Source organism: Ceratosolen solmsi, unplaced genomic scaffold (assembly GCF_000503995.2).
Source record: "Ceratosolen solmsi marchali unplaced genomic scaffold, CerSol_1.0 scaffold87, whole genome shotgun sequence".
NCBI lineage: Eukaryota > Metazoa > Arthropoda > Insecta > Hymenoptera > Agaonidae > Ceratosolen > Ceratosolen solmsi.
This window is the reverse complement of record NW_011948455.1, coordinates 89,894-107,446: the sequence shown is the minus strand read 5'-3', so window position 1 is coordinate 107,446 and position 17,553 is coordinate 89,894. Positions and strand designations below refer to the sequence as shown.

The 17,553-nt window shown below is 27.2% G+C and overlaps 1 protein-coding gene across 1 annotated transcript in view; it reads left to right on the top strand.

The window, feature by feature from the left end:
- Positions 1-684: 684 nt before the first annotated feature.
- Positions 685-17,553, top strand: part of so (SIX homeobox 1 protein sine oculis) — a 29,739-nt gene continuing 12,870 nt past the window's right edge. The window contains exons 1-3 of the mRNA XM_011505283.1: positions 685-1,780; positions 4,818-5,100; positions 6,777-7,011. Coding sequence (XP_011503585.1) covers positions 1,448-1,780; positions 4,818-5,100; positions 6,777-7,011 — 851 coding nt within the window. The 5' untranslated portion in view covers positions 685-1,447. The remainder of the gene's footprint in view (positions 1,781-4,817; positions 5,101-6,776; positions 7,012-17,553) is intronic.

Sequence of the window (17,553 nt, the reverse complement as noted above, 5' to 3'; positions counted from 1 at the left end):
AACTGTCATTCAACACCACACCCACGACCAATAGGAGACTCGTGTCCCTTGGAGTTTGTCTTCCCCCTACAATTCATTACACCCTCACAGTTTTACTGTTCTTCCCATTTCGTTCATCATTCCTTCTTGCTTACTCCCGATATATTTTGTCCTGCCTTCCTCATATTTTCTCTCTGTCTGCGCTCACATCTTTCTCATGGTGTATGCTGCCGTCGTGTCTCGATTTGGTTGCGAACGACTCAGTCGACTCGGAAACGCGCGTCCGACTGGTAAGCTTCTATGGAATACGCGCGTGAAGAATAAATCCTCGTAGTTTCAATTGTGTAGAAAAGAAGATAAAACTTCCGGACTAACAATTATATCACAATACATATTGTGTCTCCTAGAAAAGAATAATTTCCGAAGTGCTCTATCGCATGTAAACGAGTAAAGAAAATAAGTGGGATCGTGAAGAAGAGGTTTTGATTGGATGGCAGCGCCGAATTCCGTCAATATCGTCATCATTATTGTCCTCCATCTTAATATGAGAGTACATTAAAAGTAGTAGACGAGTAGTTAATCAGGGTCAAACTGTGTGCCAATATGCCCAAGGACGATGAGTGTTATTGATTTTACAGCATTATATACTTAAACAAAAAGATTGTCAAAGATATTTCGGACGCCTAAACCAACACACGACGACAACGGCCGCGATTGCTGCAGCGGCTTCTCTAATACAGGTCTTCTAAAATTAGCTGCGCTCGCATATCCAACGTTCTATTAATACACGGACAGCCTCGTTCTCTATTGCTTACTTGAACGGCAATTCACAGTTTTTCGTTCCTCTACTGTAGAGTCACGTAGAAATACGAAACCGTTCTCACAAATTTTCGACTTGGGAATTCTCTGGCAGTGATCAAAACAATTTCATTGTCAATTATTGCGTGATATTGCACGCACACCATGGAAAAGGGATGGTGGAGACCCCGATGTACGTGGACCGGGATGAGTAAGGAAAGAAAAGCTATGAGGAAGGAAGAACAGAAAGCAGTGTCGTCGACAGCCGCATCGGATTAAAACCGAAACGAAAACAAAGTAAAGCAATAATTTCTAGTGCAAGAGAAAAGACGATCATTACACCTAATAATCAGATTCAACACACATGTAAGACAAGTAGGTACAGTTTATTTGAAAAGTCTGAATATATGAGAATTATCCTCTTACTCTGTCGTGTGCTATTGATACGGGTCTCCGAGGACGAGTGAACGTGTTCAGAAAATACTTACCTCCTTTTACTTGCTTGTTAGCTTGATCTCGTATCCTCCGGGATCAGCATGTATCGACTACCGCGACCTTAGGCAACAATAAAATTGACTCAAGTTGAGTGTGACGGTTCCAAATTGAAAAGGGCCATAGCATCATCAAAAGTAAAAGGCAAGTCCTTGTTTTGGCGCCAGGCAATGAGGTGATGATGGCCTACGGGGGAGCTGGCGGTTCCGCAATGGGAGCCACCTCTGCAGCCAGTGACGTAGTCCTCGGCAACGCGGGACAACAACCGCCACCGCCGCCGCAACAACAGCAACAGCAGACCCAGTCTCAGCCAGAATACAACCCTCAAGGAACGACGAGCTCATCACTGGCTGCAGTGGCAGCAATCGAAACTGGGCCTTATGGAGCTCATGGGTCTACTACGAACTACAGCCCTCAAGACAGTCCTGTGGATTCAGTTGTGACTGCTACGAGTAACGGCCAGGTGCCAAGTTTTGGTTTTACGCAGGAACAGGTCGCCTGCGTCTGTGAGGTACATAATTCTTTCTCTGTCTCTATCTCTACACCCCCTCTGTCTCTCGTACATCTCTTAAATAGCCGTCAATATTACATTTGGAGAAGTAAAATATTTCGAAATGTTGCAGTATTTATCCAATCTTTTTAATACTCATATAAATGATGTTTCACTTAAAACATTCTAATTATTTCTTATTAATATCAATGTTACATTTCAATAGTTCAATCTTCTAATATAACGTTTTTGTAATATATTGTACTACGTAATTATAATAAGTATACTGCAATTATATAAAAAATTATTTTCGTGTATTATATATATAAAATTAGGAACGCAGAAGTTTTTAAATAGCATTCGGGTGGATTTACTAATAAAGCAGTTCTTAAACTTAAATCAACGTGAAAATAAATTTGACCTATAGTAAATAGCCAATCCATTAATAGGTTAACTTATAGAAATGATTATTAAAATTGAGAGAAAAAAATTATATAACTCATCACATATTCATTGATAAGTAATGAAATTGCTTTAGCATTATGGTCCTAGAACAAAATAACGTACCTCCTTGAGTTTAAGTAATGTGTAATATTATTCTGAAAGTGTTCGTGACAAACTTGAGATTAATCGTTACCTGATCTGTGACTTTAATTAAATTAAAAATTAAATTGTGATTGTAGTCCATTTGCTAGCTTAATAGGAGTTATTTTAATTATCTTTTACAGTTTTATATGCACCCTAAATAAAATACTAGAATTTTAATTATTTAATACCTTAGCAAGTTCATTGAATTATATAAACAATCCAAAATTGTTAATATAATTGTATTCGAGTAGTCGTTTAATATATATATATTAAATTTTTTTATTAATATCATAAACTCTAAATGTAAATATCAATTATACATGAAGAATCTACAAAATGATCATAAATAAATTCAATGAGTTAAATTTTTTTTCTTTAATTCAATTGTAGAGAAAAAGTGAGTTAAATAATATAGTTAATTTTATTCATTAAGCATATAATTTAGTAATAGTATATGATTCATACTTATTCATTTGTACATAATTTTTGTCAAGATTTATTGTGCCAAATGTCAATTCCTTTCATAATAATTAAATATTTTAGCAAATACAAATCATTATTACTGTCGTATTATTGGTTTCTGTAGATATTGCATTAGCGCATACAATCTTAACAGTATCTATTAGAATTTAATTGGAAAAAAGCATGGGTAAGCGTATTCGGGTTCGGCATGAAATACGTGACATTGGTATACAAAATTTGTGTTGTAACGTAAAAACAAGAGAGGCTTGGTGCTGGTCGTATTTTTGATGGGTTGACACTCGATAACTATTATATTACCACAGTGGCATATTCTTTTTAACTTTTTTAACGAAGCGTACAAAGAAGTAATCATGACACTCACAAACGAGGGACACAGTTGGGAATAAAAAAAAACAACATCCATACGAAAAATCTTACTGCCGTCGGCATGTCGACAATCGTGTCGTTTACCACGCATCCACAAATATATTCATTTTTTCAAACGATTGCTAGTAATCGAGGCATATAGTCCCCGTTCCTTCTCGATTCATTTTTACAGTCTCGCGTAAATTCATTAATGTGCTTGCCGTAATTTTCAAATCAACATCGAAAACTATGACATTAACGTTTCTTAATTAAAATGTACATAAAATATATAAAATATTTTAATCATAATTTTATGATTAAAATAATAAATGTAACGTTAGCTCAAAATTTTGTACAAATTATAAGGTATATTGAAATTTTATTTTGAAGATTTACAAAATGAAAGTAATGTTAACTTTGAAAAATTAATCATAATTATACTGTTTACGCTTAACTTTTTATTTCCTTTCAAATTTATTTTTTGGTTATTGTCTTGGTTCTTTACTGAATTTAGTGTTAATAATACTGTCTCAGATATACAATTAATTTTTATGTACTATTATATTTATAACTTGTTGAGACATATTTTTTAATGAAAGGAAAAAAAGGGCTAATAATATTAGGTTTTTCGCGTGTATGTGCACGGCTAAAAACTTCGCTCCTTTACCTTCGTCACACGGACACACACACCAATAAAAATAGCTAGAATAGCTTATTACAGAGAAGTATGAAGCAAATTATTGATCAAGTTTATATATTAATTGTCCGTGTGACGTGGGAGCTAGTTGTCTTGTATTTCTGAATAATAATTATTATTTTATAGGCTATAAAGAACAGACTATAAGACAATTTTCCAAATTTCTCATTTTAATCGCAGATTATCATATGTAATTAATTATGAAATGATCTAAATATAATTTCTTGAAATAATAGTAGTATTATTTTAATGAACCATTCTGAATTATGCAAATTAATATTGAAAATTTAATTGAATAATATTGAAAATTTAAAATTTAAATGATTTAATTATGACAAAATTTTAATTAAAAGAAGAAATTAAAAGTTATATTGTATTTGGTAACACAGACGATAAATTAATATAAGAATAATTTATAAAAAAATATTTTTATGTTCAAAAACTTATTGTGTAACATATTTTTATCATAATTTGAATTTAGTATGCTTAAAATAATTATTTTAATACCAAAAGAAAAAACATTGAATTTAATAGAATTTGATTTCTATTAATCAAACTTAATTCAAACGAATAGTCTGTCATTAAGAGTTTAATTGTTCTTGTAACATTAAAATTTTTATAAAATGTATGGAACTTGGAAACTTTCTTTTCAAAGTACAATCTCATTAGATTTTCACTACAAATCAAAAATCTAATATACGACACGTAATGCATCAATGAAGAGCTTTGAATTCTTGAAATAAGAATAACATTAATTTCAAGATATTACAATGTAATTTACGAAAAAATGATTAAAAATATCAAGACTCCAAAGCTTATATTCACGCACATGTAAATTATATAATGAACAGAATACGAAAATATACAAGATACACTAGATTAAGAGGAGAGCGGGATGAGTTCTGCCGACTAACAGTGTGCCCCCCCTGTCTATCGTCTATGAAGACGATGGTGTCGTCTGTTCAGGTGCTCCAGCAGGCAGGGAGTGTCGACCGGCTGGCACGGTTCCTCTGGTCACTGCCGGAGTGCGCGCGTCTCCGAAAGAATGAGAGCGTTTTGAAGGCCGAGGCCGTTGTGGCTTTTCACCACGGCAAGTTCAAGGAACTCTACAAGATTCTCGAGAACCATTCCTTCAGTTCACACAACCATGCCAAGCTCCAGCTTCTTTGGCTCAAAGCGCATTACGTCGAGGCAGAGAGGTTACGAGGCAGACCCTTGGGTGCCGTTGGTTAGTATTCATCCCTATGATATACTGTGACATTAAACAAATTTTCATATTTGTTTCTTTTTTACACCAAATTTAACTCTCTCTTTCTCTCTAACTCACTGACTTTTACTCACTCTCTCTTTTTCTCCACTTATTATTTAATTTTGCATTGATTAATATATATGTATAATTTTAGATTTATATTTAAAAATGTACACTTTCTATTAAAGATGGCTTTTTAAAAAACAATATTAACTCTTTATATTTCTTTATATTTTTATTAAAGGTATTCACTTTTATAAAATAAAAACACTAATTAAAATATAAATTAAAAATATAACAAATAATTTAACAGATCTTATTAAGAAACACTTATCAATTTATCAGTTTAGAAAATTTCATTCTATTACTAATAATTTATTCTTTTTACACCGTAATGCAGTACACTAAAGTCATTAAGTTAAAATAATAATTATGCAATTGAGTATAACAGTTAAACTTTGATATATTACAAAACCACATAGGAATGACAAAATTTAAGTATAAATTTAAATTCCATCATAATTTCAAATTGAATTCTTTTTTTAAATATTTCAAGTATTAACATTATAATAAATTAAAAATATTAAAAATATTAATAGTAGCTATTTCATATATGAAAATTAAATTAAATGTTATGTATTGATTTCATAATTTTATTTAATTTAATAAATAAAAATTTAGCAATGTAGTATTCTACATTCTTTTAGTTTTATGAAGAAGAGGTTTTTATTTATGGTATGACGAAGTATGTTAGCTTCATCTTTTTAATAAAATAAAAATTAATTGGTTAATACTTAGTAGTGTACTTTCATATATTACACATATTTCTATGAATTGAATACATACTTTAGAAATACAAAAACAAAGTATTATTTTATTTTATAGAATATAATCAAGTCATGGAAATATATAAAATTTTATATTAATCAATTTTAGGTATTAGTTTTATTTAATTAAAAATTTTAAAAATAGTTCATAAATTTACGAACTACATTAAAATATTTGTATATTGCTTTATTATATTAATAAAGATTTCAATTATTTATTTATTTAATGTATTTTTTTTTATTAATTAAAGATTAATATTTTATTAAACAGATATTAAAATGCAGCTTGTTTTCACAATAAATTTTAAATTGATTACCTAACTACATTTTTAATATATCAAAATAAATATGCAAAATTAAAGTTGTGAAATATATTTACATCTAGTAATGTACAAAATTAATAAAAAATATAGGCTTGAATATGGTAATGATAAAAACATTACTAACAGCATTTATAGTTACATCAGCTGCTAATAATTGGTTGAGCAATAGGTGATTGCTAGTTTAATTTGAATAATATTTTAGTAAAATTCAAACGAAGTTACCAATACTTAAGAAATGTGATAAAAACTTCTAGAATAAATAACATATAAAATATTTAATCACTGATATATATTAATAATATATTTTTTTAAATATTTCATTAGCAATATACATATTAAGACTAGATCAAATCAAATTATACAAACAGTAGTGTTGATCAGCATAACTAAGTAAAATTAATTTATAAAACAAACTGTTACATAAATCTTTTAATAGTCTTTTTATTCGAAATGTTGTCACAATTTAATAGTTGCTAAATAATCAATTGTTTTGTTTTAATTGCAGGCAAGTATCGGGTACGGCGCAAATTCCCTCTTCCGCGAACAATTTGGGACGGCGAGGAGACATCGTACTGTTTCAAAGAAAAATCGAGGTTAGTTTTAAGAAAATGGTATGAAGCAAATCCGTATCCGTCGCCACGAGAAAAGCAGGAGCTTGCCGAAACTACCGGACTGACCACCACACAAGTAAGCAATTGGTTCAAGAATCGCCGGCAGCGAGACCGAGCTTCTGAGCACAAGTAAGTATATATAATTTTATGCATCAATTCATGGATGTCCAATTGTAACAAGCCTATTTTATTGCAACTTGTCCTAATTTATAGATTAGTTTGAAAGTAAAAAAGTAACCAGTATTACAACAATTTTGACATACTGGATGTGTGCAAGAGTGATGAAAATATATATTCATTTAATTGTATTTCGATGTTAATATTCGACATTGATATAAATTAAGTAATAAAATTCTAAAATCAACTTATTTATTTTTAAGATAAATGCATAAACAATTTTGAAACGAATTAGAGTGGGTTTAATCAATAATGAATAGAATATTTTGATTAAAATACTTTAAAATAATAAATTTATAATTGTTACTGGTTTAAAAATGATATAATTTCTTAAAAAATACCAATAAATAAAAATTTTAAACTATTTAAAATCTGATTCATTGGATAAAAACTAATAAAAACAATAATATACTTACATTAAATAAATGTTTTTCTTCATTTTAATCTTCAGTTTTATAAAGATTTTTATTAGATTGGAATCAGTACTTAGCCAGAAGTTTCCTTTTCAAAGCATTTATCTAAAATGTGATTTTAAAAGAAAGAGAAAAAGTAACATTTTGAAGCGACAGGGTTGATATTCATAAAGACGCGTATTTATTACGAAGGTGGGTCGAAAGGTTGACGTGGAAATGGTATTTAAAAACACAATAATGTAGTCATCACATGTCACACAAATTCCTGGCTCTTGACTCGAGAAATCAGCGTGGTTGAGAATTTAAGTAGATCTTTCTTCGACTGAGAAACAGAAAACTTCGAGGTAGACATTAAATATTTTCGGAAGCAAATAATAGCTGTATAACTACAGTAGGAGTTTGTTCAACGTTTCAGGTTCAATATTGGTTGAGAGTTTCCAGAAAAAACTCCTTTTTATGGCTGAGTATTATACAGAAGGAATTCTTAATAATAAAAATAAATAATCCCTTCACTCACAATAAGCAATTAATTTCTCATGACAAACATTGAAAATATCTAATAATTCTTAAAAAATATAACAATGATAAGTTTGTCCATATAATAGAAAAATATTTATTTAAGATTCTCATATTGTAAATCACTTACTTTTTGTTAATTTATAACATCTTTCTGACGTAAACTTCTAAAGATACAGTAATATAGCAATAATGTAATTTATAAATGACATTCCAAAAATATATCCACGTATTTTAAATTCAATATTTATGTTTATAATTTTAATTTGCAATAATAGTTTTGAGTTGTATGATAAAATTAATTGAACCATAGAATAAAAAATATATAGTTTAGTCAAAAACATAAAATAAACTTGTCCTTCATATTCTTCAAAATTCCGTGTAAATAACAGGTTTGTTATTTACATATTCATAATTCTAAAAAACATCATATAAATTTCCATTTTAATGAAATAAATTAAATTAAATGTTAACATTTTAATAGAATAATAAAATAATCAGTACATTATTTATTTTATTCTCATTAGTAATTTTATTTTATATATTCCGGTCACATATTTATAGTCATTTAAAGAAATACAACATTGATGAGAAACATCTCTACTGAAGATCTAAAACAAAATTAAAACATTCAATCTAAAGTTGCTTGTTTATTTCAAAGAAAATTTTTTCATCGATTAAAGAAAAATATAAATATTCAAAATTTGTTTTTTTCAAAATCTAGCATTATAAAGTTACGATATTAAAAGACTAAAGTATGTAACACAAAGAAAAATAATGTACTAAAGTACGTTTAAAAAAGGACCTGGAAAGTTCGATTTTACTGTTAGTAAAGAACAATTTTATGTCTTAATAGTTAAAGAATAATTTAAAAATACATTTTAAAAGTCATATTAATAATAAATTGAATTAAAGACAAAAGCAACTGGTTAGACATTTTGATTTTTTTCGAGTCCTTGATTAATTCAACTTACTTTCGTTTCGTCAGTAATTTCATTTTTAACGTTAATTTTGGTATTTTGAATAAGAAAATGGACTATATTGTACCAATCGATATTTATTTAACATTTAATGTTTTAAACCTTATTTTAGTGAAAATAGTGGCAATAATAAATGTGGATTATTAACTAAACGAGTAATATCTAAAATATTAAAAATTTCATGTGGAAGAAACTTAGCAACTGTCAATAATTTTATTGTAAGGGAGAAGACAGCATGAATAGTACTCGTTTTGACTTTGTGAGAGAGCAAACATCTATATACGTAGGGTTCGTGTTATTAATAAGGTCGTTGCTCCAGATCTGATTTTAGATCTAACAGTGAGTTAGCGTGTTTAACTCATAACATAATGTATCGCGTTTCTTACACGACCAACAATATACCTTTCTTTAGATATTAAAAATATATTTATCGTATAATCCATCGTAAATTAAATTAATCGTAAATTATATAAATTTTATGCCTTCGTTATAGAATTTTATTTAATTCTATATTTACTTATATATTACATTATATACATATAATATTAAATATATTTGATAGTTACACATTTAACTATAAATTTCATTTTAGTTTAATTTTATGTTATAATTGCACATTAATTAGTGTGATTTCATAATTTATTTGTCTGTTTTAGCGTTTTTTTTAATATAAAAGCAAGTCTTAATATTAATCATTATGAATTGAAATTTAAAACAATAATATGTTTTAAAATAATTATGTTAGGTATGAGTAATATATTTGAAAACTATGTATCATTATATTATAAATATATTAAATCATATTATAAAAATATAATATATATGTAATAATTATTTTTCATTATTTTTGTTTATTTTATTTAAATTAATTTAAATTATAATTAAATTAAACAGATTATGAACGGTTACATAGTAAAATATTTTAGATAAGGATAAGGCCTCAATTAATTTATCCAAAAAAAATTATTTGATAGCTAAATATGTGGAATAAACATGCTAGGAACTATATAAAGAAACCGTAATATTCATAATTTTTTAATCTCGTTTTAAAATTTGAAAATTGTTATTTATGTATCTATATACTTTTTTTTGTTGAACACATGGTTAGCATTCTATTGGTATTTGTTAGATTGAACTTAGTCGTCACGTGATTACCGTCCTCGTTATCAACACCGTCATCAGGTACGGTGACCAGACAGTGTGCACGTGGTTGAGGAGGAAGTGGGAAGCACCATCGAGGCAAAGAAACATACAGCAAACGCGCTTGACTCATGCAACAGAGAAGATATCGTATTTCTTTATGGCTTCTGTGTGTATTCCCATAGACATTGAAGTCGAACGTTAGCTAAGGATCGTGTCTTCTGCTGTCAGTTACTTTTTTCATTCTCTGTCGTCTTTTTAGTTGCTAGTTCGCTATTTCCTCGAAATGCTTTTTATTGACTGCTTTTTGTCTATATTAACATTATATGTATCACTATTTCTAAAAACATGGGTAATTATTTTAACACCAATCAAAAACATTTTTTAATTTTTTCTTTACTACATTTTTGGTACTGTAGGTAGATTAAAAAATTTAATATTTTATCGGTTAATGATTATTAGTATATCGAAGTTTTTGTAAAATAAAAAAATATATCTTCCTTATGCAAATTTAATTTACAATTTTTATCTTTATATTAACTTAACTAATTATAGAATTCTATAATGTATTATAAAATCGATTATTTTATATGCGCAAATAATAAATAATCTACGTATTTGATAATAGTCTGGATAAGCTATAACTGCAATGCGCACTGTTTACTGAGGAAAAGTGATTAGAGTCGGCCCTGCCCGATGAATCATTAGAAGAACTACTAAAATACTAGCTTAAAGTGTATCGATAAAACATAAACACGTTTGAATTGCAGGGGTCGACTGATAACTTGATCGATTGTTGGGTAGAATATTAATTACAGGGAATCCTTTTAAAAGAAAACCTTATAATAGTTTGCCAATATTGAATTCTCAATTAATTTTGGTATATTACATCCTACAAAGTAATTATTTTAAATTTTATTATATACAGTTGTTTAGTTCATTAATCATTTTACATTAATATTCAAATATTTGAAAATTTTTTTAGTCTTTAATGCAAATATAGTATCTCAAAGAACAAAAGAACATAATTACTTAAAATAATAATAAAATACATATATTTGAATAACTATTTACATTATATTTATTAAAAATTTTAATATAGTTAAACAACACTAAGTAAATGAAGTAAAACACTAAGTAATTGAAGTACTATTTTTTAATCCTTTTAATATATTGGTAATACAAATTTAAACAAATTTTATGTTCTACCTATTGATAAAAACAATAAAAATATAATTATAATTTGTATAATTAAAGTTGTATAATTAAAATTATAATTTGTTTTATATCAATATATTTGTATAGTAACTTTAAAATAAAAATATTATATAATTATTTTTAGAAACTACAAATTACACTTTACAATAAGATTTTTTAATACAAAAGGTTTTCGAATATAAACAACTTAAAGTTTTTTTATGATAATCTATATGATTATTTTAAATGTTTTGATTAATTGAAATAAACAAAGAATTGCAATATTCTTGTCATTTTTACTATTCAATTGTTGCTAAAATTATATAACAATTCAAAAGTCTTTGTCAAGAACATTTTAATATTTGAAAATATTATCATTTCTTTTCCATTTGTAAATATAATAATTTCTTTACCATTTGAAAATATTATCATTTCTATAAGTATATATGTATATATGCATGTATTTATGTATGAAAAGTAATGTGCGGTATTGTACCCTTGGGATGGAGGCGTCATTCTGGGCGTTTTGATATGCAAAAGCAGAGAGTGAAATAAGCGAGATAGAAATGGGAGTTAAGAAATCCAAAGATGGTGAAAATAAGTATGTGCTTACATTTTTGTGTAATCAATGTAACATTAACGAATATTTTTTATGGTACCTTTCAAAACTTTTACATTATATAAGTACCTTTCTTCAAGATCATTTTCCTTATAAGTATTATTAATATAGGAGGTGTATCATGTAAAATTATTTCTCAATAAATATGATTTTTGCAACATAATTATTTACGATATTGTTTTTAAATTCCAATCTTACAAATACTGTGAGTGAAAATTTATTTAAATTTAAAAATATTTATAAAACTTTTCTTATCAAATATTATATTATAACAATAAAAATTAGCGATTTTAATTTACATTGAAATATATATATATAACATAAATTATTTTGTATATTGTTTTTATCTAATATATAAATATAATCTATCAATTTATAAGCATTTTATATGTTATAAAAAATTGTAGCTAAATGTTAAAATTATTTTATTAATTAATTATAATCTATTTGAAAATAATACAATAAAAAAAATTAAATATAAATATATCTTAAATATAAACTATCCATTTAATTGTACTATTATTCATTGAAAAATATAATTTTTTTATTCATATAATTTCATTAATTTATAATATTGAAGAGTTTAAAATTATTTTTAAATTTCAAAAGTTTATCTCCATGGATATAAAAATCGAGTATATTATACAATAATTAAGAAAATTTATATACAGATGTATATAGAGAAGAGGGGCGGTGAAAGAGAGAAAATATGATAAAAACTACATTAATTAAAAATACATATTCTCTATTTCCATAATTTTGTTCTCATTATATTATTTTCAAATAGATTATTATTAATTTAATAAATATTTAGTAGTTATTTCTCAATTATTGTAATAATTAAAAGATTTTTAATTATTATGGTGCAATGATTTAACTGTGTTTTAATAATAATAACTTATTTTTTTACTAGAATTGATTTGATTTTGTCATTGAAAATGTATCAAGTTATAGTGAATCAAATATTTGTTTTAATAACACACGTTTAAAAGTAAAACATTAAAATTTTTAATTTATTAGCTCCGGCAAAACATTTTTTAATTACACTCAGTAAATTTCAGATTCGGCAGTTACCAATTTTTTCTAATAATTATTTACATTTCTCGGCAAGCCATGATAAGTTGTCCATGGTAAAACGCGTAAGAGAGAAAATAGAAAATGTAAAAAAAGTTATAAGATCGCTATTACTGTTCGTACTTTCAACATATTTCATATATTTGAATGGATATTAATTTTGAGATAAGTTTATTATTTCTTATATAAGCCTTTAGCTTGTATTTGCATATGTAGAAACATAATTGTATAAATATGTTTTTTTATATTAATATAAAATAGTTTTAAAAATTTTATTCAAATATAAAATATTCATTGAACGTACTTTTATATAAACTGATAGAATTTCAAGCTAGATTGCCGAGTTATTTATGCTGATGTACATTCTCACAATAAAAGAATAGATTTGCATATTAATAAACAAATATTGTTTATTTATTTACGTTATTAATAATTTAGTCCAAAAAGTTTCAATAACTTCATTATAAATATTATATATTTAAAAGATACTAATATTTGATTAAACAATGGTTATTGGATCATAAGAAAAACGAAAGAGTACTACGAACAAGGTACAATGAATTTACGCTCTACCTCTTTATATAGTGAAATCCATTATTAAGTATTTTCTGCTCAGTATTCTATAAGATAGAATAAGAAAAATCAGTATGGTTACTGCAGCTAGTTTTTGCAATAGAACTTGAAATGCAACAATGATGCGTTTTGTCGTTTATCATTTCTCTCCAGTTGTTTCGAGTATCTTAATTTTCTATCTTATACAAACAAAATACCCTTAACAGATTCACATTCAATTCATTGACGGAACAGTTCATTCCACTCATAATTAAGTCACATACAAGCAAGTTTCCTCCTCACTGTAACTTTCATGTCTGAATATAGATGCTCAGCCCTGCATTGTTAGAACGAAATATCTGAGATTTTATCAAATTATAGACATAAAGCAATTTATAAAAATCGTGATATGATATTTTTATTTTCAAATTTTCTTTCTACTCTAGATTTAAAATTTAAAATAGATTTATATTAAATAATGTTTATTCACTTTAAGAAGATATATATATGGATGTTCGACAAAAAATTAAGATGTAAAATTTTTAAACTTTGGTCATGACGTACTAATTATATTAATTTACTTAATTAGTATTCGTATTTTATGCATATTCCAAATGTTAATCATTAGTATAAGTTTTTATTTAAGCCACGTAGTACCATTCGTTATTTTACTGGAATTAATTGATTAATTGTTTACTGACTTTAGTAAAATTGAAAAATAACAATAGTTTAGTAAGTATAACAAATGTATTCGTAAAAAATTCGTTAAAAAAAGTCATATTGCAAAGCATTTATGGGATAAAAAATTAATGTGACCATATAAATCAAAATCATTAAATATTAAAAGTTTTATCAGATTTTGATTAAATTATATTTATAATTTTTATTATTTTTGCCTAAAATAATTAAAATCAGCTTAAATAAAGCAGAAAGTATAATTAATGGTAGTTCATTTTGCGCTGAACACCAAACATTAGCGATGACGTCAGATCTAAACTGAAAGCATTTGAGCGAACGTTCCTCCCGTAGAAATGATAACTTGTACAAGCCCAGCTGTTATACGTGGAATTTGCATTCGCTGTTTTTATCATTCATGTTTCTCTGTGATCTTTTTGTCGTTGTAAAACTGAAGATTACGGGGAGACGAAACATCTACACGCATTTTGTTACGATGAGTTTGTTTATTGAAAACTCTTATCAAATCAACCTACGTATGCTATTTAATTGATACATTCTACGAATATAGATATCGTAATTATATATTTAAAAAAGTACTTTAAATAAAAGATGTGAAGTTATTCGTTTGAATATTTATTTAATTAATTATAATAAATGATGATTAAAAATTAACTTAGCATTTTGTGAGTCAACTAAATATTTTAAAAGGAATTTGCACACATTAAAAAAATAAACTAAAATTAGATAAATAAATTATTTTTTATTATGGACTACAAGTTATATATATTTAATAAATATCATATATGTGTCAATATAGAGGCAATTAAAAAAGACTAAACTAACTTAATGGTTATGCATTGTATTTCTAATAAGGTAAACTGTGTATTTCTATAAATTTTCTTAATTATTTTTTAGAGTTGTTAGAAAATAATTTTTTACTGTCAAAAAGCATTATTTAATATTTGCACAAAATTATCTAGCATATCACTTCTATATATATTTGTGCACAAAAATCGTACAGTAAGGAGAATATAGCGAAGAGTTTTACGACATAGCAGCTGAAAATATCTATCTTTCAGTTTTTCCCTCAAAGGGGCGTAAACTTGTGGGATTCCCAGAAATGAAGCAATGTCCGTCGAGGGGTTAAACGAAAAAAAGTTGTCGAGGAAATGGCTTCGCTAATATTGACTGTATGAAACTGCCTAAGAGAATCAAAACAGTAACGGGTGGTGCTCCATTTTACCCTCCGTTTCTTAATCATTTACGTACTCTCAATGCCACGAGAGCCATCATGTCTACATCTTTTCAAATGCATGATGGCGGTACTAACCTTGATTCTTCTATTCTTTTTACTGTTAAATTTTTTTGATTAACGAAAAAAAACATTGGCTAGCAAATTCTACTGAATTATTTTTATTATTTTTGGATTTCAATTTTTAATAAAAAATTACTTATTTCACTTGTGAATATATATGATTAGAAAAAATTTTAATCGATATATGGACAAAGTAAAAAATATTGTTTTTATACAGTTTTTATTTTGTTAACTTAATGTTTTAGATTTTTTAATTTAAAATTTTCATTCTATTATTTTTATACGTAGAAACTTTGTAAAGCAAATTTAATATTTGTGTATTAATTAATATTGTCCAAATTATCTTCAATGGTGTTTCCGTTCTTGTATAAATACATTGTGTAATAACAAAATACTGTGTAACTAAATAAATTTGGATGCTTATAATATCAGATACGAGTGTTAACCAATTATACATAATTATTTCTGTATGAATTGCCTAATTCAATGTAAAATAATAAAAGAACGAAACGCGAAAATAATACAAGTTATTTCAGTACATATTATGCCATTAACTGATTGCCCGCCAATGATGTTGATTTAGTAGAAATTAAAAACGATAGTTCACAATGCTGTTTCACATTTCTGCTGCTGCTTAACAATCAATGCAATAGTTTAGTTCTTTTTATTCAAATTCAATTATCCAGTCTTACTATCTTGAATAGGAATGAATAATTTTCATTATCTTATGTCCTTTGTGTTTTAATTAATAACAAAAGTGGTAATACTTTAATAAGATATTGAAATATATTATATAAAAAAAATTCTGTGAATGTGAGATGCAAATTAATAAAAACATAGCATAAATACCGCATTTTTAAGTACAAAGAAATAAAAAAATATGACTAACGAAATAAAACTTTCAGTGCGCAGTCATCGTTGTTAGTGCAGCCATTTTTGGCTCTAAGGCATAAAAACATTGTCGAAAAAAAAACAAGCAAAGTAAGAGAGAAAGAAAGAGAAAAAGAACCATACCGAAGAAGGCTCCATTTCTAAAGCTTGTGAAGAAGGGCGTAGACAGAGGGAAGTAGATCCTGTGAAATCTTGACAGGTTGTTGAGGGTTATGCCCATATGGTCTATATGCATACGGGTGTTCATACAGTAGTGATAGTGCCCAATGAGCCTCGCACTTCTCTAGACTCCTTGTACTTTTTTCCTCAGTCCTCAGCCTTTCTTGTACAATCAGTGCTATTCTCTCCCTCCAGTTTAATGCTGGCCCCTTTTTGTGCGAGGGCCGCCGAGAGAAAGAAACGAACTCCTCGTTCGCGGGCTGTTAGTTGGGGTGGGGACAGGGGGTCTTTTCATTCATGCACGCATTCTCGGAACGCGCGTGCGTGCGTCGGTGCCCCCGCCTCCATCGGCGTGAGTATATACTCTTCTGACGAATAAACGTGTCTCTAATCGCTCTTTCGAGTACAAAATTCTTTGATCCTATAAGAGTTTTTTTAGAGCCAGCATTCGTACACCAGTGGCAGTAGGATTCCTATTTAATTCAAGCTCTGATTTTTTTCGAGAAGAACTAGGACTGCTGCTGATGCTACTATTCACGGCTTCTATTTGATAGTTATTCAAGTTGGGCCAACAAAATTTTTCTCTATGTCAAGAACTTTTACTCTCACTTTTCTTCCTGCTTTCAATTTTAGTTACCAAGTTACATATTTAGACGAAAAAAGATATATTTGAATTTGTGGAACATTTGATATAAAAAATACAAGCTTTGTAATATACTTAATTGCTAATAGATTTACTACGAATCTTAATTTTAATTGTGATTCGGTTTTCAAACGGCAAACAACGGGTATAATATAGAGTTAAATACTTTGCAATTATATTTTCGTTGTTAAATTTATATTTGTCCGATTAAATTTAATATTATAATAGTAAATCATTACTTCCTATAATTTATATCAAATATTAATATAAATGATTGTAATATTATAAAAGTATATTAATTGTATTCTTGACATACA